Source organism: Scyliorhinus torazame, chromosome 3, assembly GCF_047496885.1.
Source record: "Scyliorhinus torazame isolate Kashiwa2021f chromosome 3, sScyTor2.1, whole genome shotgun sequence".
Classification (NCBI taxonomy): Eukaryota; Metazoa; Chordata; class Chondrichthyes; order Carcharhiniformes; family Scyliorhinidae; genus Scyliorhinus; species Scyliorhinus torazame.
Window position 1 is genome coordinate 241,214,119 of NC_092709.1, and position 27,508 is coordinate 241,241,626.

Here is a 27,508-nt window from a genome sequence, read left to right on the forward strand (position 1 = left end):
TTAGTTGGCTGGACAGCTGGTTCATGATGCATAGTGAGGCCAGCAGCGTAGGTTCAATTTCCATACCGACTGAGGTTATTCATGAAGGCCTGTCTTCTCAATCTTGCTCCTTGTGTGAGATATGGTGATCCTCAGGTTAAATCATCAGATGTCAGCTCTCCCCCCTCAAAGGAGAAAGCAGCCTATGGTCATCTGGGACTGTGGCGATGTTACCTACTAATTATCATCACTCCACCATTGCTGGCTATACATTAGTCGCCTTGGCCAAGTTGCCATGGCCTAAGCTCTGGAATTCCCCCCCTTTTTGAATTAGATGTAGGATATGGATGTAGGCGATGTAGGATGTAGATATAGGGGGTAGCATTGTGGATAGCACAATTGCTTCACAGCTCCAGGGTCCCAGGTTTGATTCCGGCTTGGGTCACTGTCTGTGCGGAGTCTGCACATCCTCCCCGTGTGTGCGTGGGTTTCCTCCGGGTGCTCCGGTTTCCTCCCACAGTCCAAAGATGTGCAGGTTAGGTAGATTGGCCATGATAAATTGCCCTTAGTGTCCAAAATTGCCCTTAGTGTTGGGTGGGGTTACTGGGTTATGGGGATAGGGTGGAGGTGTGGACCTTGGGTAGGGTGCTCTTTACAAGAGCCGGTGCAGACTCGATGGGCTGAATGGCCTCCTTTTGCACTGTAAATTCTATGTAAATATCATTTACGCTGGAACGTAGTTTCCATTAATGTCTGCTCTCATTATTTATTTGCTAGGGTGCTATTTTGTCGTCTTTTACTACAAGTTAGATGCCAAAATGAAGTAGTAAACTTAAAAAGAGAACCTTTGGATTACTTTGATTTGCTCAAATAGGCTGGTACAGAAGTGTCTTGAAAGACAATAATTGATTTATCGAGACTATCCAATTGGTCTGATAGATAGTTATCACCAACAGATAGACTTACTTTGTGTTTCCTTTCTCCAGTGACCATGTATAAATTGGAAGACAAACCGAAGGATTTGATAAAAGTGACATATGAGAAGCTTTCCACAGATGAAGTTGCAGAATCAGTGAAATCTCCATCTTGCGGAGCAGTGTCTTTGTTTATTGGTAAGTTGTTAAGTTGTCTAACTAGCAATCACACATAATAAAATCAAGGCGCACACTTTTTCTAGGCGCCATTTAAAATACACAATTATATATTTTTATTGAATGGAGATGATGGATTGATGGTTCAAATTTTCAGTAAGTATTTTAGTTAACAATATTCGTGTGTAAGGTAATCTAGTGGTTATATTATTGAACCAGATGTACAGAAATCATGAGTTCAAATCCCAGAATGTTGAGTTGTGAAATTGAATTCAATTCATATGACTTGTGGGCTGGTTTTATGAGAAATATTATCATGAGAACTGCCAGATCATTGTCATAGAACATAGAATTTACAGTGCCGAAGGAGGCCACTCGGCCCACCCCGCCCAAACCGGCCCCTGGAAAGAGCACCCCATTCAAGCCCACAGAGCCATACACTTTGGACACTAAAGGGCAATTTAACATGGTCAATCCAACTAACCTGCACATTTTTGGACTGTGGGAGGAAACCGGAGCACCCGGAGCAAACACTGGGAGAACGTGCAGAGTCCGCACAGACAGTAATCCAAGCCGGGAATCGAACCTGGGACCCTGGAGCTGTGAAGCAGCTCTGGTACCGTGCCACCCCGTAATATCCTGCAGGGAGGGAGTAAGCCTGCGTGTGACTCTTTGTACCCTAGCAAGCCAATACAAAATTCATAAGAAGGAAGACATTGGACCAATTCAGATTCACAATCCCAAGCATTCATAGAAGCCCCAGAGTACAGAAGGAGGCCATTCAGCCCATCAAGTCTGTACCGGCCCACTCTCGTACTCGATCCCTATAACTCCACCTAACGTTTTGACGGAAATTTAGCATGACCAATCCACCTAACTTGCACATCTTTGGACTGTGGGAGGAAACCGGAGCACCTGGAGAAAACCTACGCAGACACTGGGGGGAATGTGCAAGCTCCACACAGTCACCCGAGGTCCGAATCGAACCTGCATCTCTTGGCGCTGTGAGCCAGTAGTACTAACCACAGTGCCACTGTGCTGTCCATGGTTTCGAAATCATGAAAAGATCTCCTTAACAGGTGCCAAATACAGAAAACCTTTTCACAAGCTAATCCATCAGCACTCCGACTTGGTTGCTCGGTGGTACCATTAATAAGGTTGGCTGACTCCTGAGTAGCTGCTGGACTCAGTAGTCTACGTAGTGATAGAACCAGAATGAGGAAGTAACCAGAAAGAGGAAGTAACTGATCTTATCTTTAACACTACCTGGCACAGACGTATCTGTTATCATGGAATTAGTAGGAGTTACTGTAAGCCCACATGAAGATAATATTTCATTTCCACAATGACATTTTTCATCAAGTAGTGTGACACTGCAGCTGTGCTACTTGAGACAGACTAGTGGCAGACTCAATAACCCAAAAGTAGGTAGCTGTGAGGTACTTGTGAGCTATCAGCATCAAAATTGTATGTCATTACAATCTCACAGACAAACCGAGCCCACACTCCTTTGATCAAACCAAAGACCATCCTTGTTTTATGGAATTAAAAAAATGACACCGTATATGAGGAGGTAATTTGGCCCATTGTACCTGTGTCAGCTGAATGAGAGATTCAATTCATTCCACTTCCTTCACCTTTCCCAGAGCATTGCAAATTTCTCCAGTTATGTATTTATCCAATTTCCATTTTGAAAGTTATTGAATCTGTTTCCGCCACTGGAAATTTCAATTGGAATGGAGAAGGAGCAGCAGCTGAAGCCTACAGAATGAGCTATCGACCAGGTGAAGCTACTTCGTTTTCAAAGCCTTGATTTTAAAATTCTCACCATTGGTGTTTAAATCCCTCCGTGGAATCAGTCCTCCAGCCTTACATCCCCTTGAAATCACTGCTTTTCTCCAAACCTGGCCTCTTTCGCCATCATTGATGACCAGTCTTCAGCTGTCTTGGCCCTAAACTCTGGAGTTTCCTCCTTGCACCTCTCTGCCTTTAGCTCTCTCCTGTTTTAAGTGTTCAAGCTTTTGATCACCTGTCCGAATAATAGCTCCTTAGGGGCTCCGATTTTGTCTGACAATACCTTTTTGGGATGTTTGTAGTGCATTTAAACATGCTATATAAATATCAGTTGTTATTGCATGTTAAATACAAGAGGCAATCGGCTTAAGACAAAATAAACCAATTGACAAATCAGACCAATTATTTCTAACTATACCATGTTTAGTCAAGAATACTGCTAACCAGTGTGCCACTGTGCTGCCCTTATTCTGGATGTCATGTTGGAAACCTGGACGCTCCCTAGCTAAGCTGTTTCAGTGCAGCTATGAAACTCTCCACCGGGCAGTGTGCAAGATTATCAACCTATGCTGTATCCACAGAAAACAGGATTAATATAATCCAGTCAGCCATGTCCTGATCTGGAAAACATTATTATTATTATAAGGATGTGATTCAACAGGGCAAACACAGAGTCCTGTTTTGGGTGCGTTTAGCGGGGTGTTTCACCGTGACTGCAGAGCCAAGAACGGCCCCGCTATTCAACGGCACTTTGATTTTTTTTTTTTGCCTCAGCGTGAAGCAACCCAACAAGGCCGCACTTTTTTTTTGTAAAATATTTTTATTCTCCATTTTCGCATTTTCTTCAAAATTTACCCACCAACAAGCAGTAAACGTAACAAATACAAAATCAATTCCCCTATCAACAACAACGATCCTCCCACCACCCCAAACAACGACCCACCTGACAATATTAGCATCAAATAAAACAAACCCACGGTGGGACAAACAAAGGAGAAAAAAAGAGAAAAAGGAATCGGGAATCACCTATGGTCACCGTTGACCTATAGAGTCCGCCCCCCCCCCCCCCCAACATTCAATGCCATCCAATCCCCGAAAGAGTACTGTAAATGACACCCACGCATTGCAAACCCCCCCCCCCCCACTTCCTCTTACAAAACCCCTCCCCGCAACCTCTGTTCCTTCCCCCCCCCAACTTTCCACCCCGGCTAGACTCATTGGAACCTGTTCTGCCAGGCTCCGATGGCCGCAGCCCCCCCCCACCTCACTGCCACTCACTGGCCGGCTTAAATCGGTCAGCGTGGAGGCCCCCGCCCGGGTCTCTTTCCCCCTCGCCCGGTCACAGGAAAACCAAGAAACCCCCTTTAGCACACAAACCCCGCATACACACCCAAGCCCCAAAGAACCATCATTGCAAGCGAAAGTCCCATCTCTTCCCTTGTCCAAGTATATACAACGTTAGCTAGTTTAGCACATACACCAGCTGCAGTGAAAAAAATAGTTACATGAGGCTACATCGATACATGGCCACTTCTCAATTCAGCCACAGTTTTTCTGCCTTTGCAAACTCCTCCGCTGCTTCCGCCATCCCGAAATAAAAGACCTTGCGTTTGTAGGTCACCCTCAACTTAGCTGGGTATACTATGCTGCACTGCACCTTACTGATGTACAGTGCCTTCTTCACCCGGCTGGAGGCAGCCCGCCTCCTCGCCAGCTCCATAGTATAGTCCTGATATATGCGTATACCAGCTTCAGCCCACTGCAGCTCCCGCTTCTGCTTTGCCCAGCACAGGACCTTCTCCTTCACACTGTACCTCCGAAAACAGCGTTACTACTCTTGGCGGCTCACTCTCCTTTGGTACAGGCCTCCACAACCGATGAGCCCGATCCAGTTCATATCGGGAGGGATCATCCCCCTCCCCCAATAGCTTCGCCAACATTGTGGCAAAATACTCAGTCGGCCTCGGGCCTTCCACTCCTTCGGGAAGACACACAATCCTCAGATTCTGTCGCCTGGATCTGTTTTCAAGGCCGCACTTAACATCATTTCCTGAACTGACCAGCTCAGCCCCCCAGCGCAGGAAGAGTACTCGTGGATCGGGTGCCAATTTTAAAAGCTGCCCGATCTTTCGACCCCTGCCCCAATCACTGCCGGGATGCCTGGGTGGCAGTGCCTAGGTGCGAGTAGGAGTTCCAGGGTACCACCCTGCCTAGAGCCCAGGGGTCTCAAATAGCCCCCCCCCCCCCCCGGGCCAGGTGCCATGTCCATGTCTGTGTGGATCTGTGCTATGTGGCGCGCTGGCGAGGTCTCATAGGCGCATCTGGGAGTTGGGAGAATCCGGTGCAGTGTAGCTTCAAGACACCTATACAGCAAGTATTCCTGAGTACTAACTGTATTTAAAAGTAGATTGAGATCTGAGATGGTTCTGTTTGAGTGGAAGTAAAGCGATTTAAGGGTTATTGTGTCACTGTATTGATGAGCATTGTTTAAGCTATTTTCTTGTGTGATGTTAATACTGTGATTGAAATAAAGTTTGCTTTAATATACCGTGATCCTATTTTGCATGAAATCATTCCTGGAGCGTGGTATCCTTTCCTCACAATCTTACAAAATAAAAATATTGCGGTTTCTGACTAATATCCTACCACTGTTGGGGCCTGGCCCGGGATTGTAATAAATTGAACATGAGTTCATCAAAGAAACTTGCGATTCTTTGAAACTGTAAAACACTTAACCCGCTTCCAGTTTTCTACTTAAATATTGTTTAATGTCCTATTTCGCTTATGATTTGTGGTTTTCTGAATCATTTTATTTGTAATAAGTCTGGACAGTAATTTGAATTAACAAGAGATGTGGTGAATATTAGGCTATGGTTCTTGGATCCAATTTACTTCAGATATTTTTGATTTCTTTATTGCATATTACTCTTGTCGAACTGAGATTTTAATCCTGCCTTCACACTCTACAGATATTGCCGAGCATGTTGAGTGTTTCCAGGTTTCGTTATAAGTGAGAATAGGCAATCCTCCGACTCTCTGATCTTTTCCCATTGCAGCATGTTGATATTCTTGCATCAGGTACAATCTGTAGTTTAGAAAATGTCTGGTCTAGCCTTGGCTTCTGCCATTTCTCAGAAATAACTGGATAACAACTTTATTTTCCTCCATCTTTTGTAGAGTGCGTGCTTCTTAAACAATACATTCTACTACATCAAGGCTAAGACCTATGCACTAACTGGGTCACTGCTAAGTTTCTATCATGTAGTATTCATTTCCTCAAACATTGTTCCTCTGACTTTGACCTCTTTTCCCACCCTATAACCTTTCTCTACTCTTTTACCATTCAGTCATGGGATTTAGATGTTGCTGGCAAGGCCAGCAGTTATATTATCCTTGTGAAGTTGATTATGAGCCACTACCTTGAACCACTAGACAATGTGGTGAGCATCCTAGACATTGTGGTGAGCATCCTATCACACTGTTGTTCGGGAGGGAGCACAATAACTTTGACCAACGACACCAAAGGAACGGCAATATCTTTTTAAGTCCGGTTGATGTGTGACTTGGAGGCTTACTTGAGGGTGGTGTTTGCTGCCATTGTTTTTCTAGGTGATCTCGGTCACAAGTTTGGGAGGTGCTGTCAAAAACACCTTGGTGTGTTGCTGCATTGCATCTTGTAGATGGTACACGCTGCAGCCATGGTGCACTAGTGGTGAATGTTTAAGATGGAGGATAGGGTGAAAATCAAGTTAGCAGCTTTGTCCTGAATTGTGTTGAGCTCCTCGAGTCTTTTTATAACCATACTCATCCAGGCAAGTGGAGAGTTTGTATCAGACTTCTGACTTGTGTCCTGTAGGCTTTGCAGAGGAGATGAATCACCTACGACACAATACCCAGCCTCTGAACTGTTCTTGTAGCCACATTTATGTGGTTGATCCAGTTCAATTGCTGGTCCGTGATAAGCTCAGGATGTTGATGTTGGGCATTCAATGACGGTAATGCCATTGAATGTCAAGCTGAAGTCATTACAATTTCTCTTGTTTGGAGATGATCATGTGTGGCGTGAAGTTGCCACTTAGCAGCTCAAACCCGAATGCTGTCCAGATCTTGCTGTATGTGGAGATGGGATGCTTCATCTGGAAATTTGTAAATGGAACTGAACACACTGCCATCTTCAAACATTATCACGTCCAATCTTATATGGACGAAAAGTCATTGAAACAACTGAAGATATTTTGGCTTTAGATATTACCTGAGGAACTCCTGCAGTGACGTTCTGGGGCAGAAATGATCAGTTTCCAATACCACAGCTCTCTTTGTTTGTGCTAGGTAACTCCAATCAGTGGAGAGTTTTACTCCAGTTCCCACTGACTCCAATTTTACTTGTGTTGTGAGATGCCACACTTGGTCAATTGCTGCCTTCATGCCAAGGATGGCCACTCTCACCTCATGCCTAGATCTCAGCTCTTTTTCTGTGTTTGGACTAAGGCTATAAAGGGGTCTAGAACCAAATGATTGCCTCAGAATCCAAACTGAGGATAGATAACCAGGTTATTGTAACATAAATGTCACTTAATAGTATTGCTTATGATACTGTTCATCACTTTACTGATTGAGAGTAGACTGTTGGGGTGTTAATTGGTTAAATTGGTTTTCTAATGCTTTTTGAGGACTGGACATATCTGGCCAATTTTGTAGGGTGAATAAGTGTTTTTGATGCACTGGACCAGCTGTCTAGAATCATGACTAGTTCTGGAAAACTGGTCTTCAGCACTGTAGCCGGGATGTTGTCAGGGCCGATAGAATTTGCTGGAAGCTGGGTGCTTACCCATTTTGTTTATCACATGGTGTGAAACAAATTGATTAAATGCTGGTTTCTGTCCTGCTGGGGACCCCAGAGCAAAACCAAGATGAGTTCTGGATGAAGATGATTACAAATGCTTCAGCTAGTCTTTTACATTCATGTACTGGAGCTGTCATCTTCGAGGCTGGGAATGTCCATTGCCCCCTCCTCCATTTAGCTGTTTAATTGCCCAGCACCATTCATGACTGGACGTGACAGGACTGTGGAATTTAGATCTGATCCCTTGGTTGTGGGATTACTTAGCTCTGTCTATAATATGCTGCTTTCACTTCTTAGCATGCAGTCCTGTGCTGTGACGTGACCAGGTTGCCACCTCATTTTTGGACGCGCCTGGTATGGCTCCTGGCATTTTCTTCTACACTTTTCTTTGAATCAGGGTTTCTCCCTCTGCTTGTGATAATGGTAGAATGAGGGATGCTTCAGGCCATGAGTTTACAGATTGTAGTGGGATATAGTTCTGCTGCTAATGGCCTACAGTGCTTCGTGTATGCCCATCTTTAAGTTGATCGATCTGCTCTGAATCTAATCTATTTAGCACCGTAAACTTGTCCCAGAATATACTGGAGTGTGTCCTTGGTGTGAAGATGGGACTTCATCACCACAAGGATTGGGTTTCAGTCTGGTATGATATGGCAGATGGTAATTGCTGGCTTGACCAAATCCTAAAGGGATGTTTGATCAAGCTATCACAATAGTGTGCAAATTTGTATTTTATTACGAGAAGGTATATGCACTGAAGTCAAAGTATTTTAATTATTAATTAAAATATTTATTAACAAAAGAAGAGAAAGTTTAAACACACAAGATTGCAGTTACGCAGTTAAATTTAGTCTTGTCATACTTCCCAAAAGATTTCTACTTAGCCAGACTCTCAAATAAACACCTTTTTCCGGCAACAATCCCTATAGGTTCGTAATCTATAAACATTCTAGTAATATAACCGCATGGCACCCACTGTTGCTATAGCGGAGGTATTTGACAGGACTTCTTTCTCCCTATTACTTGACAATGAAAATGCGAGGCTTGTAATAAAACCTTGGTTTCTGGAACAAACAAATGCTTCTTTCGGGTAACTAAAGGCTGTTTATTTCACAGATCTGTCCTCGCACAGCATGTTCTTCAGGAAATCACATGGTCTCTCCTCTCATATGTTTCAGTCTTGTTTTTTCTCTTTCATCTTTAAACCCATTGTTCATAACTTCCAAGTTACGTTTCCCAGAATATAAAAATCTTTCATGTTTTTATAGCCAGTACTTTAGGGAAAGCTAAACTTAACAGCATTGCTTTATTCATTTATGTTCTTTGCCAGTTTTAAACTTGCCCTTAATTTTTCTTTGATATTCAACAAGTAAACACAAACAAACCTCCTTTATCTCCCCATGCAAATTGCCATACATATTTTTTGTTTGTATCCCATCTCAGCTTTGCTTATCTCCACTCCAAACTGCTTGCTTTTACATCTAACCCTTTGATGATTTAAACCTTGCAATCTATCTGTCAGTTTAATTAAATTAGTCTCTCTCGCTCTCTCTCTCACTCACTCACTCACTCACACACACACACACACACACACACACACACACACACACCTGCTTCATAGTATACCACAGCAATATTGGAAAAAATATATATTTTTATACAGTCACTGCTATCAATACTTTCATGGACAGATGCATTTGTGACCAGTAAATTGGTGAGGATAAGGTCGGGTAGATTTTTTCTATCTACTGAAGGCCCGACCTGGCATTCATGTCCTTTAGGACTTGGCCAGCTCAAAAGTTTTGAGGTAAAAACAAATTAATAAATAGAACATATTTTTAAATGGTGGGACTCAGAACTACCTAACTTTGTTATTCGTCTAAAACTTGGGCAAATCCTATTAAATATAAATGAGGCTAGAAAGGCACGCTGTAGAAATGTTCATCAAGGTTTTTTTTGTAAGGCTGGCTGTCATCCTAGATTGTGCTATTTAATTATCCCACTCATACATTTGTAGAGTTGGAACAAACAGTTTTTTTGAGTCATTCTCTGTGACTAATGGCTGGCTTTATGAACACACCAGGTTTGTAAGCATCTTTCTCTGAGAAATTGGGAATCTTGTACATCAAATTAAGCAAAATCATAATTGCGGATTCCGAAGTGCATATGATATTCATGACTACAAAACAGATTGGACTAAATGTACAGAACTTAAGACTAATTTGTAAGTTTTAGTAAAAATGGGGTCACTAGTGAAATATTAGAAAAAAATCACTACTTAATAGTTAAATAAATTGTTTTTTCTTTCCAGTCTGTCCAAGCTAAAAAGTAACCTAGCTAGTTGGTGTTATTTCTGAATATTGTATGCTGATGAAGGCAATAATTTACCAATAATAACTACAGTAGTAATTGAAAACTTGTGCATTGAACCTTAATGTGTAATCATTTGTTTAAGTCCGGTGTTGTAACAATTGGCTTTCTTACAGAATGTGCTAGTGCAATATCCATTAATAATTTACATATTTCCATTGAATGCCTTCTCAGGTCATGTTTCTGCTCCAAAATATAAAATTTCATTCACAGTTTGGACCAGGTTTGAATTATTCACAGGATGACATGTGTACTTAACCTTTGTTTAACAGTATACTACCCGCATGTTCAAGTATCAAGCAAGTCACAATTCAAATTTTAGTTATGGTACAATGCAAATTCATATGGTAATTTTAAATGTCGATTTTATATACAGTATAACTGGAGAAGATCCCCAAATTGTCACTGATATACTGGAAAAGTAGGACGTCTCTACTGGTATGTGATATGTGCTTCAAAAGAATGACCTCATCTTCTCACCCTGTCACGTGTTGCCATCCTTTAAAGCTTATCAGATCAAAACCTAAAAGCGAAAACATGGCAGCCATACATTATATGAATAGTAGCCACATCATTTGAGTGCAAGTGGTTAAAAAAAACTGTTAAAATTAGTCAAGAGAAAATTAATGTTAAAAAAAACCACTTGATTTGGATACAGCGCAGGTTAAAGGTGCATTTAAATAGCACTTTGAACAACTTCGCAGGAGTGCTATCAAACAAAATTTGACTCTAAGCTGCTCAAGGTGATATAAGGACAGGTAACCAAAAACTTGGTCAAAGAGATCGGATTTAAGGAATGTCTGGGGGAGGTGAGGGTTTGTGACGTTCGGGAGAGAACTTCAGGCCTAGATAGCCAAAGGTAGAGTTATAAAAAGCAGGAATGGACAAGAGAATAGTGTAATTCAATACTGAAAGAGCCACTGGTTCAGATGAATTTCTAAAATAAGTTTGCTTATTGGAATGTTTTTTATTTGGTTGCAGCTATGTAACCAAAAGAGCTGTTGTTCAGTTTCAACGGGTAAATATTTTACATAAAATACTGTTTCCTAAGTACAGTCTTTCAATAAAATAGACGTTGGTATTACTTTGGAACAACAGGAAAAAGCTGAACGTACTCGACAGATAAGGCAGCATCTGTGGGTAAACAAAAGTTTTCAATCTCAGATCTTCCTCTTAAGGATTTGAAAATATTACAGATGAGCAGCATTTAAAATGGAATCGGACATAAGACCTTAAGACCACAAGACATAAGAGTGGAAGTAAGGCCATTCGGCCCATCGAGTCCACTCCACCATTCCACCATAGCTGATTTCAACTCCATTTACCCGCTCTCTCTCCATAGCCCTTAATTCCTTGAGAAATCAAGAATTTATCAACTTCTGTCTTAAAGACACTCAACGTCCCGGCCTCCACCGCCCTCTGTGGCAATGAATTCCACATACCCACCACTCTCTGGCTGAAGAAATTTCTCCTCATCTCTGTTCTAAAGTGACTCCCTTTTATTCTAAGGCTGTGCCCCCGGGTCCTAGTCTCCCCTGCTAATGGAAACAACTTCCCTACATCCACCCTATCTAAGCCATTCATTATCTTGTAAGTTTCTATTAGATCTCCCCTCAACCTCCTAAACTCCAATGAATATAATCTGGGACACTGGGAAGAGGAGGCATAAAACAGATATTGGAAAAGACAGATCTGCAACGTAAACTGCAGCATGTGGCTCATCTTCCCACCATTTACAAAGCACAAATCAGGAGTGTAATGGAATGCCCATCATGGTGGAGAACACCACTTATTGCATCCTGCAATAGCAGAATTAACTCTTATCCTTGCTCTCTGTCTCTAACCTTCTAACCAATTATTAACCAATATAACAAGGTTTTGTGGGAGTCTTGTGAAACTCTGTTGCACTGGGTAGTGCCCCTGCCTCTGAGTCAGAAGCTCCGGTTCAGGTCCCACTCCAGGACTTGATGGCCAAAGTAAGTGCATTCACAATGTAGCCAAATGATTCGAGTGTAACTTGTGAACTCTTCCAATGTATACCACAGAAAGTAGTTGAGGCCAGACGTTGTGTGATTTCATGAAGGAATTAGATATAGCTCTTGGAGCTCAATGGATATGGGGAGCAGGTGGGATCAGTGTATTAAATTTTATGATCAACCAAAATCATAATGAATGACACAGCAGGTGTGGAGGTCCAAATGGCCTCTGCCTGCTTCTATTTTCTCTCAATGCCAATGGCAGGTGATAAACGTGGGGGAGATTCCTAGTCAGCCGTATGATGGCAAGAACATTAGCGATTCTACCATCATTGTTCATAGCTTCAGACTACAACATGTGTGGCAGCACGGTGGTGCAGCGGATTAGCCCTGCAACCTCACGATGCCGAGGTCCCAGGTTCGATCCCGGCTCTGGGTCACTGTCCGTGTGGAGCTTGCACATTCTCCCCGTTTTTGAGTGGGTTTCGTACCCACAACCCAAAGATGTGCAGGCTAGGTGGACTGGCCACGCTAAATTGCCCCTTAATTGGAAAAAATGAATTGGGTATTCTAAAAGACTACAACATGCATGTAAAAGTAAATGTTGCCTAAGCAACTCTGACTCCTTCTGGAACCGGTTGGCTCAGTTGTCTGGATGGATCAGCTTGGTGCTCAAGGCATGGGGTTTGATCCCCATTCAGGCTGGGGGGGGTTTGGGACCTGCATGTTGCCCTCCCATGGTGAAGATCGTGGTGCTATGGGTCAGACCTGTTTCGGGCAGAGGACCGAAGGAGAAGATACCTTCAGTTCAGTGTTTTGTTTAGTTTTTGCTGCTATCTGGTGTGAAACCTCATGAAATATGTCCTGGAAGTCCATTTAGAGAATATCCGTACACATTCTCCTGTCCATCTTGTTAGTGACCTCCTTAAAATGTTCAGCTGGATTGGTGCCACTTTTCGCAAGTTCATGCTGACTATTTGATGAGCTTATTCTTGTCCAACTGCTCATTCTATCCCTGATTATTCTCCCTCTGATGGTTGGATTGGATAGACAGATTAAGGAAAAAGGAGAGACTGTGGTATGGAAAACTGTTTTCAAATGTGATTAGGACATTGTTGCTGCCATGCAGGAGGAACACCGATATGGACAGATAATCTTAATATCACAAGTAGGCTTACATTAACACTGCAATGAAGTTACTGTGAGAATCCCCTAGTCGCCACACCATGACGCCTGTTCGAGTACACTGAGGGGAATTCAGAATGTTCAATTCACCTAACATCACGTCTTTCCAGAGGAAACTCCCGCAGACACTGGGAGAACGTGCAGACTCCACACAGCCAGTGACCCAAGCCGGATCCCTGGTGCTGTGAAGCAACAGTGCTAAACATTGTGCTACCGTGCACTGAATGATTTTTTAATGTATCTTCATGAGCTGTTCACTTCCTCCACAACATGCAAGTCAGTACTCTGCTGAAATAATTGCCACTGACCTGGAAGATGCAGCTGCAACGACCTTGAAGTCCACTTTATCTGCTAGCCTAACTATCCACTCTCCCCACCATTGACGTACCATGGTTACAGTGTGTTCTATCAGATGCACTACAGGAACACACCAGGGCATCCGGACAATACGTCCAAATCTGTGACCACTGCCACCTAGCAGGACGAGCAATATGTGCCTCGGAAGACCATTATCTCCAGTTCATGATCATCCTGACTTAGCAGTATAGCACTGTCCCTTCATTATCACAAGGTCAATATTCTGGAACTACTTAACGAAATATTGTCGGAGCACTTTCACTACCATGACTAAATGGCTCAAGAATATGTGCACTGCCACCTTCCCAAATAACTAAACAGGAAGAATAAAAGGTGGCTTTGTCAGTGGCACCAAAATCCTGAGAACTAATAAAGAACACCAAGAAGGTGGTACATTATCCGAATCAGTCTACACTGAGAAAAAGTAATGGGGTTAATTACAAGGGTTATGGAGCTTGGGGCAGACAATAAGATGGTATTGATCTTCCAAATTTTCAACTGATGGAGGTGGTTTTGAGTCACAGAAGATGGTGCAGAGAATCTGCTGGGAATCATCAGCATATGCTTAGAAACTTCTGCCTAATGTGGCTGAGTGGCAATATGTAAATGAGGCAGAGAATTGTGAACTCTGCAGTAGTAGCTGCATAGGAATGGGAGGTGAGAACATTATTACGGATTGTCCTGTCCCAACACAGCCAGAAAGAGTGGTAATGGGCAAGGGCAGTTGGTTCCTCTGATATGGATTGCAAAGCAAACCCAACAAATGTATTGCATGCTATGACAAAGTTAATAAGGGATAATCTGACATGAGTTCAGTTATGAAGGATGACATTGATAGTTGATCTTGGTGCTATTGGTGGGAAATAAATCGGATTAAGGGATTTGACGCAAAAGCAGTTGAGTGCAATGATGCATCCTAGAATCATAGAATTTACAGTGCAGAAGGAGGCCCTTCGGCCTATCGAGTCTGCACTGGCCCTTGGAAAGAGCACCCTAATTCAGCGCACGCCTCCATCCTATCCCTGTAATCCCACCTAACCTTTTTTGGACACTTAAGGGCAATTTAACGTGGTCAATCCACCTAACCTGCACATCTTTGACTGTGGGAGGAAACCGGAGCACCCGGAGGAACCCCACGCAGACATGGGGGGAACGTGTAGACTCCACACAGACAGTGACCCAAGCCGGGAATCGAACCTGGGACCCTGGAGCTGTAAAGCAATTGTGCTGCCCACTGCTATTGTGCTGCCCACCTTAATGAGGTAAAACTAATTTAACAATAGGCCAGTAGTTGGAAATGGCAGGTGGGTTGTGAGTGAGCTTTTTGAGGAGTTTTTATTTCAGCGTATCTTAAACACACACTTTTTTTTCCCTAGGGGAAGTAGTGGAAGGATTCCCGAGCTGATTATCAGCCCACTGAATTGTGTTGTGAATGCTCCTTCCATGACCAACAAGTCCTGGTGTTGGACTTCTAGGAGTTGGGTGATCGTAGTTTTCAGCAGAGGGAAAAATGCAAGGGACTTAATTCTGATGTCTTTAACATTGAGCATAGAACGGTTATATTGTGTTCAGAGTTAGATGAGATGGGGGTGCGGGGGGGGGGGGGGGTTGCGGGTGTCTCATGAAGGAGATGAAACTGATGGGGAGAGATTATATTAATGGTTGGGCTAGGGTGTTACTAGGCAGTCGGAATTTAATTTGATATAGTATCCTGAATTAACCTTTTTCTGCATTACTTAGTATTCCAGAATTTCCAACTATCTCTATTAAGTCCACAATCATTCACCTCCTTTTCAAAACTACAGATGTTGTCACCAAACGTCATTGATTTACTTTTTGTGTGTTCGATTTACTTTTTGTGTGTTCAATTGTATATCTGTGACTTACTTAGATGGAATTGTAATTTGCCACACTTCAGCCCACTTGCAAATTATGTCCAATCCTTGGTTAACTTGATACCCAACCACCTCTCTTTCTCCAGTTTGGTATTACCTGTCAATTTTGCTGAACTTCATACTGGTTGACGAGAGACACTACCAGACCTAGAACTGATCCATAGGGCATTTAACTCCAGTACATCTGTCCAGCCTAACATTATCAGTTCCTGCTGGTTCCTCTCCTTGCAAAATCCTTATTCCCTTTCAAATTATACCTTAATCTAATGTATTTTCATGTGGGACATTATCAAATGTTTTCTGCATAATTCAATTTGCATGGGTTCTCATTTTATCTGAATTGATTTAATTACAAAAGTGGGTGCCAGCTGTGGCTCAGTGGTAGCATTATTGCCTCTTAAATCAGTAGATTGTGGATTTCAGTACAAATCCAGAAGTTTAACCACATAATCTAGGCTAACACTTCAGTGCAATACTGAGGGAATGCTGAATGTTGGAGATATCACCTTTTGGATGAGGCATTAAACTGAAGCCCCATCTGCCCTCTTGCTGGTCTCCGAAGGACATGGGAGTTCCCCTCCAGGTCCTGTCCAGTATATATACATCATCCAGCATCACTAAAACAGATTATTTGATCATTGTTACTTTGCTTTTTGTGGGATCTTGTGCACAGATTGACTGCCATATTTCCTGCATAATAACAGTGACTCTTCAGAAGTCCTTCATTAGCTTTATAGCCCATTAAAAAAAATCCCCAAGTCATGAAAGACATTTCTAAATGCATGTCCTTTTTAAAAATCAGGTTTGAATCTATTGATCCTTTTCTACACAAGCGATCACAAAGCCATTGCATTTGTTGTGGGACTGCCAATGATGGATAGCATGCTACAAGTTTTGTCTTTCCTGGATACTACCAGAAACTGATCATATTCTAAATATTTTACTTCAACCTAGCTTTGCTTGCTTTATGGTATAAAGCAAAATAATTCAAATTCTGTACAAAAAATTAAAAAAAATGATAGTTTAATATTGTGAAATTTAAAATGAATGATTCTGTGCAAGATACAGGATCACTCCAAATGGAGGTGATCAAAGCACAGTTGAGGGCATTGTATATTAACTTTGCAAGTGCTGCATTGTCAATTGGCCATTCTTGCTCACATTTTTCGATATCCGTGCAATTTCAAAAAGCCTGGGCAGAAGTCTTCTTTTTAAAAAAAATAAATTTAGATTACCCAATTGTTTTGTCCAATTAAGGGGCAATTTAGCGTGGCCAATCCACGTACACTGCACATTTTTGGGTTGTGGGGGCGAAAACCATGCAGACACGGGGAGACTGTGCAAACTCCACACGGACAGTGACCCAGAGCCGGGATCGAACCTGGGACCTCAGCGCAATGAGGCAGCTGTGCTAACCACTAGGCCACAATGCTGCCCGGGCAGAATAATTCTATGAGGGAGTTTGTATTTGCATCCTGGATTGTCACAGACCTGCGAATGTGAATTATGAAAATTTTGCACTGTCACTTTTTGCTTCTATTTCAAACCAATACCTATAAAGGACGTTTTACAGTGAATGAAAATAAAAGGCATTTTGCACTGTTGTCTGTGCGGAGTCTGCACATCCTCCCCGTGTGTGCGTGGGTTTCCTCCGGGTGCTCCGGTTTCCTCCCACAGTCCAAAGATGTGCAGGTTAGGTGGATTGGCCATGATAAATTGTCCTTGGTGTCCAAAATTGCCCTTCGTGTTGGGTGGAGGTGTTGACCTTGGGTGGGGTGCTCTTTCCAAGAGCCGGTGCAGACTCAATGGGCCGAATGGCCTCCTTCTGCACTGTAAATTCTATGATAATCTATGATTAATCTAGGACAAAGGTTCGGCACAACATCGTGGGCCGAAGGGCCTGTTCTGTTCTGTGCTGTATTTTTCTATGTTCTATGTTCTATATCACAAACTAGCTTGGAACATTAATAATACTACCTGCGCACAAAAATATGGAGAAATGTGGAGATCAAAAATGGCAGCATGGTAGCATCAAGAATCAGATTGGACATATTGGGAAAATATGGAATGCTTGAAAATTGTGATTGCATCATACAGAGCTGCAAGTAGGGGGTACTACCTAGTAATTTGCAAATAGAAAGTACATTAGAATTGAATAAATAACTGGCAATTTGCAAATTAAAGATTAGAAGTACGGAGTATTAGTTTTGCAATAGAAATACATAACATTTTCAACCTTAGGATGTACTTTGTGAACGTACCTACAAAAGATGTCATGGATAAGTACCTGGTGGAATAAAAGGAAGATTCAGAAGAAAGGAAAAATGTTTTGAAGAATAAGGAGCTCAAAGAGTTTGTTTGGAGTACTGAGAGGAATGGATAGATAGTAAAGTCAATGAAGCAGAGCAGTAGCTAGTTAAGAACACTTGAAAAAAATCTTCAATGGGAAGAAAATGAACAAAAAAGTACAGCACAGGAACAGGCTCTTCAGCCATCCAAGATTGTGCCGATCATGATGCCCCAACGGAAAAAAAAAACTCTCCTACCCTTACTCGGTCTGTATCCCTCTATTTCCTCCATATTTATGTACTCCTCCGGATGCCTCTTAAATGTTGCTAATGTGCCTGCTTCCACACATTCTCTGACAGCACGTTCCAGACACCCACCACTCTGCGTGATAAACCTAACCACATCTCCCATAAACTTTACCCCTCTTACCTTGAACTTGTGCCCCCTTGTAATTTACACTTCCACCCTTGGAAAAAGCCTCTGAATATACACCCTGTCTATGCCTCAAATTTTGTAAACCTCTATCAGGTCGCCTCTCAGCCTCTGTCTTTCCAATGAAACCAATCTTAATTTATTCAACCTCTCCTCTGAACCAACAACCTCGAGACCAGGCAACATCCTGGTGAACCTCCTTTGCCCTCTCTCCAAAGCTTCCATGTCCTTCTGATAATGTGGTGACCAGAACTGCATGCAATACTCCAAATGCAACCTAACCAAGGTTTTATATAGCTGTGATGTGGAGATGCCGGCATAGAAATGAAAAATGAAATGAAATGAAAATCGCTTATTGTCACAAGTAGGCTTCAAATTAAGTTATTGTGAAAAGCCCCTAGTCGCCACATTCCGGTGCTTGTTTGGGGAGGCTGGTACGGGAATTGAACCATGCTGCTGGCCTGCCTTGGTCTGCTTTCAAAGCCAGCGAAATTAGCCCTGTGCTAAACCAGCCCCATTGGACTGGGGTGGGCACAGCAAGAAGTCTTACAACATCAGGTTAAAGTCTTACAGGTTTATTTGCAAGCAGGAGCTTTTGGAACGTAGCTCCTTCATCAGGTGAGTCACCCGATGAAGGACACGCCTGATGAAGGAGCTACCCGCCGAAAGCTCGTGATTCCAAATAAACCTGGTGTTATAAGACATCTTACTGTTATATAGCTGTAACATGATTTCCCAACTCCTGTACTCAATGCCCCGGCTGATGAAGGCAAGTATGCCATGTGCCTTCTTTTTTTTAAATAAAATTTTTATTAAAGGTTTTCCTAAAATATCAATAACAAAATGAGAAAGAAAAAGAACCCAACAGGGTTAAGTACAAAACACAATCTAAAAAAGCAACCCCCCAAACCCCCCCCCCCCCCCCCCTGTACATAAATAATAAATTAACATTAACACCCTGACTTAAGACAACAGGTGTATACACCCACTCCGACCCTTCCAGTGTAAATAACATAAACAAAAATAAAGTAAACCCCCCCCCCCCTGCTGCCATTGACCAATGTCTATCGTTCTGCCAGGAAGTCTAAGAACGGTTGCCACCGCCTAAAGAACCCTTGTACCGACCCTCTCAAGGCGAATTTCACCCTCTCCAATTTAATGAACCCTGCCATATCGCTGATCCAGGATTCCACTCTTGGGGGGCCTCGAATCTTTCCACTGAAGGAGAATCCTTCGCCGAGCTACCAGGGACGCAAAGGCCAGAATTCCGGCCTCTTTCGCCTCCTGCACTCCCGGCTCCTCTGCCACCCCAAATATTGCGAGCCCCCAGCCCGGTTTGACCCTGGATCCTACCACCCTCGACACCGTCCTCGCTACGCCCTTCCAAAATTCCTCCAACGCTGGGCATGCCCAGAACATACGGGTGTGATTTGCTGGGCTCCCTGAGCACCTAACACACCTGTCCTCACCCCCAAAGAACCTGCTCATCCTTGCCCCGGTCATGTGTGTCCTGTGCTGCACCTTAAACTGTATGAGGCTGAGCCTCGCGCACGAAGAGAAAGAGTGCCATATGCCTTCTTAATCACCGAGGCCCACCTGTGTTGCCACTTTTAGGGAACTGTGGACATGCATGCCCAGATCCCTCTGTATGTTAATGTTCCGATGGGTTCTGCCATTTACAGTACTATACATACCCAGATTTGATCCTCCAAAATGCATCACCTCATATCTGTCCGGATTAAACTCCATCTACCATATATGCCCGAGAGGCATAAATATCCTGGTTGCGAGGTTTGCTAGTGTCACATGGGAGGGTTTAATCTAGTATGGCAGGGAAGTGGGTACTGGAGCAATAGGTCAGAAGGTGAAAAGATTGAGGGAGAACTAGGAAATGTGGCCAGTATGGCTGTGAGGAAGAGCAGACCGGAAGATGTTGCTGAAAATAGTGGGACTGGTGGCCTGAAGTGCATATGTTTTAATGCAAGACGTATAACAGGTGTGGCAGATGAATTTAGAGCTTGCATTAGTACTTGGAGCTATGATGTTGTTGCCATTACAGAGACCTGGTTGAGAGAAGGACAGGACTGGCAGCTAAACGTTCCAGGATTGAGATGTTTCAGGCGGGATAGAGGGGGATGTAAAAGGGGTGGAGGAGTTGTGCTACTGGATAGGGAGAATATCACAGCTGTACTGCGGGCGTACACCTCAGAGGGCAGCGAGGCTATATGGGTAGAGATCAGGAATAAGAAGGGTGCAGTCACAATGTTGGGGCTTACTACAGGCCACCCAACAGCCAGCGAGAGATAGAGGAGCAGATAGGTCGACAGATTTTGGAAAGGAGTAAAAGCAACATGGTTGTTGTGATGGGAGACTTTAACTTCCCCAATATTGACTGGGACTCACTTATTGCTAGGGGGCTTGGACGGGGCAGTTTGTAAGCAGCATCCAGGAGGGCTTCTTAAAATAATATGTAGACAGTCCAACTAGGGAAGGGGCAGTACTGGACCTGGTATTGGGGAATGAGCCCGGCCAGGTGGTTTCAGTAGGGGAGCATTTCGGGAACAGTGACCACAATTCAGTAAGTTTTAAAGTGCTGGTGGACAAGGATAAGAGTGGTCCTAGGGTGAATGTGCTAAATTGGGGGAGGCTAATTATAACCATATTAGGCAGGAACTGAAGAACCTAGATTGGGGGCGGATGTTTGAGGGTAAATTAACATCTGACTTGTTGGAGGCTTTCAAATGTCAGTTGAAATTAATTCAGGACCGGCATGTTCCTGTGAGGAAGAAGGATAAATATGGCAAATTTCGGGAACCTTGTATAACGAGAGATTTTGTAGGCATCGGCAAAACGAAAAAGGAGGCATTTGTCAGTGCTATAAGGCTGGAAACAGACGAAGCCTGCGTGGAATATAAGGAAAGTAGGAAGGAACTTAAGCAAGGAGTCAGGAGGGCTAGAAGAGGTCACGAAAAGTCATTGGCAAATAGGGTTAAGGAAAATCCCAAGGCTTTTTACACGTACATAAAAAGCAAGAGGGTAGCCAGGGAAAGGGTTGGCCCACTGAAGGACAGGGGAGGGAATCTATGTGTGGAGCCAGAGGAAATGGGCGAGGTACTCAATGAATACTTTGCATCAGTATTCACCAAAGAGAAGGAATTGGTGGATGTTGATTCTGGGGAAGGGTGTGTAGATAGCCTGGGTCACATTGAGATCCAAAAAGAAGAGGTGTTGGGCGTCTTGAAAAATATTACGGTAGATAAGTCCCCAGGGCCTGATGGTATCTACCCCAGAATACTTAAGGAGGCAAGAGAGGAAATTGCTGAGGCCTTGACAGAAATCTTTGGATCCTCGCCGTCTTCAGGTGATGTCCCAGAGTACTAGAGAATAGCCAATGTTGTTCCTTTGTTTAAGAAGGGTAGCAAGGATAATCCAGGGAACTACAGGCCGGTGAGCCTTGTGTCAGTGGTATGGAAATTACTGGAGAGAATTTTTCGAGACAGGATCTACTCCCATTTGGAAGCAAGTGGACGTATTAGCGAGAGGCAGCACGGTTTTGTGAAGAGTAGGTCGTGTCTCACTAACTTGATCGAGTTTTTCGAGGAGGTCACATAGATGATTGATGCAGGTAGGGCAGTGGATGTTGTCTATATGGACTTCAGTAAAGCCTTGGAAGACTGGTACAAAATGTGAATTCACAAGGGATCAGAGGTGAGCTGGCAAGATGGATCCAGAACTGGCTAGGTCATAGAAGGCGGAGAGTAGCAATGGAAGGGTGCTTTTCTGATTGGAGGGCTGTGACTAGTGGTGTTCGCAGTGTCCAGTGCTGGGACCGTTGCTGTTCGTAGTATATATAAATGATTTGGAGGAAAATGTAACTGATCTGATTAGTAAGTTTGCTGACGACACAAAGGTTGGTGGAATTGCGGATAGCAATGAGGCCTGTCAGACGGTACAGCAGGATTGAGATCATTTGGAGACTTGGGCGGAGAGATGGCAGAAGGAGTTTAACCCGGACAAATGTGAGGTAATGCATTTTGGAAGGTGTAATGCAGGTAGCGAATATACAGTGAATGGTAGAACCCTCAAGAGTATTGACAGTCAGCGAGATCCAGGTGTACAGGTCCACAGGTCACTGAAAGGGGCAACACAGGTGGAGAAGGTAGTCAAGAAGGCACACAGCATGGAGTATAAGAATTGGCAAGTCATGTTGCAGCTGTATAGAACCTTAGCTAGGCCACACTTGGAGTATAGTGTTCAATTCTGGTCTCCACACTACCAGAAGGATGTGGAGGTTTTAGAGAGGGTGCAGAAGAAATTTACCAGGATGTTGCCTGGTATGGAGGGCATTAGCTATGAGGAGAGGTTGAATAAACTTGGTTTGTTCTCACTGTAACGATGGAGGCTGAGGGGCGACCTGATGGAGGTCTACAAAATTATGAGGGGCATAGACAGAGTGGATAGTCACAGACTTTTTCCCAGGGTGAGGGGTCAATTACTCGGGGGCATAGGTTTAAGGTGCGAGGGGCAAGGTTTAGAGGAGATTTACAAGACACGTTTTAGAGGGTAGTGGGTGCCTGGAACTCGCTGCCAGAGGAGATGGTGGAAGCAAGGAAAATAGTGATGTTTAAGGGGCATCATGACACATACATGAATAGGATGGAAATAGAGGGATACGGACCCCGGAAGTGTAGAAGATTTTAGTTTAGACAGGCAGCATGGTTGGCGCAGGCCTGGTGAGCTGAAGGGCCTGTTCCTGTGCTGTACTTTTCTTTGTTCTTTGTTCTCCAATCTATCTATATCCTGTTGTATCCTCGGCACTATCAGCAAATCCGCCAATCTTCGTGTCATTCGCAAACTTACTAATCAGACCATACACATTAAAAGCTATGAATTTGTCTCCAGAAAGTGATAGTTAAAGAATTAAATTGACCAGTTCCAGGAATTCTTGAACAGAAAATCAAATGAGTTTTGAGATTAAAAATAAGACCATTTGAATTTGAAGTAAAAAATGTATGAAACAAGCTGAATCCTGGAAAGGCAGCTCCAATTAGCAGCAACAATAGTAGTGAATAATGACAACTGCACGAATACATCTATAAAATCTGATATAGATACTAGAAAACAATCCCATGGAGTGAAAGGAAAACCTAAAAAATGACCAAACATGGAAGATATGATTGCAACAACAAAAAATGTCGAGTAACTTTGCAATCAACATTGGGAAAGGTATTTAACATTATGCTGCTGAGTAGGATTAGTACCACTAAGAAAGTGTGGCAAACAGATTTTTGCAGTGATAAAGAAAGTTATAAATATAAATGGTAGTTGCATCTTTAACTTTGAAAAAGTATTTTACCAGCTTAGATAAATTTTAATTCTGAAATTTTGCAATATTAATATCCTCCAATAGTTGGGCTAGGCGTTTCTTTGGATTTGCTCCCACTTTGCTTGCCTACGTTTGCTGGAAAGGTGATTGATGCACTCTTTTTATGCCCATTAATGTAGTCAACACTGCATATCCGTTGCAGTTATAGTGACAGAGTGGGAGCAATTGGAGAAAATTCCTAGCAATATCATCATAATGAATGATTTGTTATGTTAAAATGGAGGCTACCACAGTGAAATGGCTCAAAATAAAGGCAGTTCGATCTCCTGTAAGGATGCATTTGATCACCTTAATGCTTGAACAAGCTAGAGAGCTGGTGATGCAAGTGGACAAAGAAAGATCAAGTGGGAGTAAAAGAAAATATACTTGACGCTAGCAACATTGTACATGGCGCTTTTTATGATTTTTAACATGTCTCAAAGCACTTCAGCAGTCAAATAGTGCAATGGCAAGTCCCAATCTGTATTTATTTGTTTTGGTTGAAGGAAAAACATTGGGTTGGAAGAAGCGGCATAGGATAATTTATGTCAGTTGAAAGATCATACAAATCCTCTCACCTGGAGACGGTGCCTCCAAGAGTGTAGCCCTCTCAGTATTCTACTGAAGTGTCAGCCTTGATTATGTGCTCAAGTCCTTGGTGTGTGATTTGAAACCACATTCTTCAGAGGTGGAAGGGTTGACATTGAGCTGACACTGGATGCCCAATGGTAATGGGTTAATGACTTCAGGAAAATAGTGCACATAGAAATTCAATACAAGATGTATTACCAGTTGACTGAAAATAGTGGACATAATAATTTCAGTACTCAAATGTCTTTCCAAGATTCTCCGTATTAGCTGGACAGATAAATTGAGGAACAAGATAATTAGAGTTAAGAACAAAGCAGCTGCCATTAAGCCAACATGTGAAGCAAAATCCCGTCAGTTAGTTGGATTATGTGCTCTGAATGCAAATTCCAGAATATCAAGCTAAGCTCTGAAATGAGAACCCAACGGAACAGGAAAGTGTTGAAAGGCCAACAAAAGCCTGGCAAAACATGAGAGAGGATAATCTCATAGAAGCTGACAGTGCTTGATTACTTGGAAAGGGCACAAAGTTAGCCAAAAACTTATTGTGGCATGATGAACAACAGGATCTGCACACATGATAATCCCCTTTCTTGACATCTGCCTTGATGCCTGTGGAGCAGAGAGGACATATATATCAGAGAGTTTTTTTTTTACATTAACCTGTATAACTTCTGCACTAAATTCTATGATCTATAATAAGCTGCCATACTTGTGGGCATCTATAGCCTCTTTTTCTAACTCGTGACACTCCACTGCTGAGAGATGCTACAGCTTTAGTTCATCATGGTTCAGATAAAGAAAAATTATGCAGGGCTTGGATGTGTATCCATCCGTACTTTTAATGCTACTTCTTGTACTAAACTCAGTGTCCATCCTTTAACTTTCCTTTTGGAACACATCAATCTGGCACACATGAGCTAAAATTGGTGCAAGGATGCATGGTAGCTCACTGCTTTCAAAGTACACTGAAATGGATTCCTTTTGCCTGGATAAAAATTGCAATAACAAGGATGTCCAACTGAGCTCTTTGCATCTGACACACTTTGTGAATCATGTTTTTCAAGTGTTTCTAAAATCATAACTGTGTACAGTTTTGGTCTCCTTACTTGAGAGGATATGAGTACAATAGAAGCTATTAAAAGAATGTTCACTTGATTGACTCCTGAATGAAGGGGTTGGCTAATGAGGAAAGGTTGGGTAGGTTGGGCCTATACCCATTGGAGTTTAGAAGAATGAGAGGTGATCTTATTGAAACATTTAAGATCCGGAGGGGACTATATAGGGTGATGCTGAAAGAATGTTTCCCTTTGTGGGGCAGTCTAGTACTAGGGGACGGTCTCACAATAGAGGGACCCCTAGTTTTTAAAGGAGAAACTTTTCCTTGACCACAGAGGGCTTGAAGAGGCTGGGTCGTTAAGTATGTTCAAGGCTGAGATGGACAGATTTTTAATTTATAAGAGAATCAAGGGTTATGGAGGTACGGTGGGAAAGTGGAGTTGAGGATTATCAAATCAGATCAGTCATGATCTCATTGAATGGTGGGGCAGACTCGATGGGTCAAATAGCCTACCTCTGCTCCTACATCTTATGGTTTCTCAGAGGGTCGTTAGGCTGCGGAATTCTCTTCCCCAGGGATCAGCAGAGGCTATGTTGTTGAGTATATTCGGGGCTGAGCTAGATAGATTTTTGATCGACAAGGGTTATGGGGAACAGTCAGGAAAGTGGAGTTGAGGCCACTATCAGAGCAGCCATGATATAATTAAATGACCAGAGAGGACAAATAGCCTACTCCTGCTCCTAACTCTCCTGTTCTTCCGCTTGCAACCTATGGGAAGAGTTGATCTATTATTGCTTTTGTTTTTATATTTTATGGGGATCTATTAACTCAATTGGCTAGAAGGTTAGCATGTGGATCAGATTGATGGCAACAACATTGGGTTCAATTCCTATTCTGGCTGAGGTAAACATGGAGCCTGCTTCCTCACCTATAGGCATAAGAAGGCAGCTCACCACCACTTTCTCAAGAGCAATTAGAGTTGGGTAATAAAATTGCTGGCCCAGCCAGCGATATCAATGCCCTGTGAAAATTTAAAGTAAGTCATACCACTTTGATGTGGTTCGCTAGATAATACCTTTGGGCAGAGAATTCAAGAAGAAGAGCATTTGTAAATAGCACTACATAATTTTCTTCTTTAGAACATCTCCAGGTGCTCCGCTTTCCTCCCACAAGTCCCGAAAGACGTACTTTTAGATAATTTGGACATTCTGAATTCTCCCTCTGTGTACCCAAACAGGCGTCGGAATGTGGTGACTAATGGCTTTTCACAGTAATTGCAGTGTTAATGTAAGCCTGCTTGTGCCAATAAAGATTATTATTAGAATTGAGCATAAATTTTGATTTACAGCTCCATGGATCTTTGGATAGTGGTCAGCTTGATTAAATTGGATAAAAGCTTTATGGATTTGAGTCCAATTCGTGGACTTTTTAATTCTTTTTTCCAATTAAGGGGCAATTTAGCGTGCCCAATCCACCTAGCCTGCACATCTTTTGGGTTGTGGGGGTGAAACTCACGCAAACACCGGGAGAATGTGCATACTCCACATGGACAGTGACCCAGAGCCGGGAACGAACCTGGGACCTCGGCGCCGTGAGGCACCAGGGCTAACCCACTGCTCCGCTGTGCTGCCCTCAATTCGTGGACTTGACCAAATGGTTTCTATTTTAGTGCAGTACTAATATTGTGCCACATTACCAAAGATGGGACATTGAACTGAGCTGCACCAACCTGTGTAAAAGATCCCATATTAGAAGAGCAGGCAGCTTTTATAGTTTCCTGGCCAATTCCTTCCTGAACCTGAACTATGAAAAATAAATTAACTGACCATTGATTTTATTTGGTGTTTGTACGATCAAGCTGTATACCGATCACTTAGGATTCATTTAATTGTTTGTGAAGCACTTGGGATATACATTTTTCCCCCCAGCTCTGAAAGATTATTGCTGTCACAGACTTTCTAACATCATAAAACAAGAAATCGACTCATGGATACTAATGCACAGATAAAAGAAAGGCAAATCACTTAGTGTGAGAAGAAGCTTTACCCAAGAACAAAAAGTTGTATGGTTATGCAAACAGGTTTTGAGAATTGGTGTGTTCTACAGATTTTAAAGTTTTGGTTGGTTTTGTTGCCTTAAGTAAGCATTTTTTTTTTAAAGTAGAAAGAGACTAAAGTTATTACATCATTTTTTAAATATATGGAAGCATTTGGAAAATATCCATTTGTCCATCACCTTTACCATAAATAAATCCGTTACATCTTATGCACAAAATCCATACTGC

The 27,508-nt window shown here is 42.7% G+C and overlaps 1 protein-coding gene across 1 annotated transcript in view; it reads left to right on the forward strand.

Annotated features, from left to right (window-relative positions):
- Nucleotides 1–970: 970 nt before the first annotated feature.
- Nucleotides 971–27,508, forward strand: part of LOC140409029 (molybdopterin synthase catalytic subunit) — a 73,032-nt gene continuing 46,494 nt past the window's right edge. Inside the window, exon 1 of the mRNA XM_072497061.1 lies at nucleotides 971–1,091. Within this exon, the coding sequence (XP_072353162.1) occupies nucleotides 971–1,091 (121 nt within the window). The remainder of the gene's footprint in view (nucleotides 1,092–27,508) is intronic.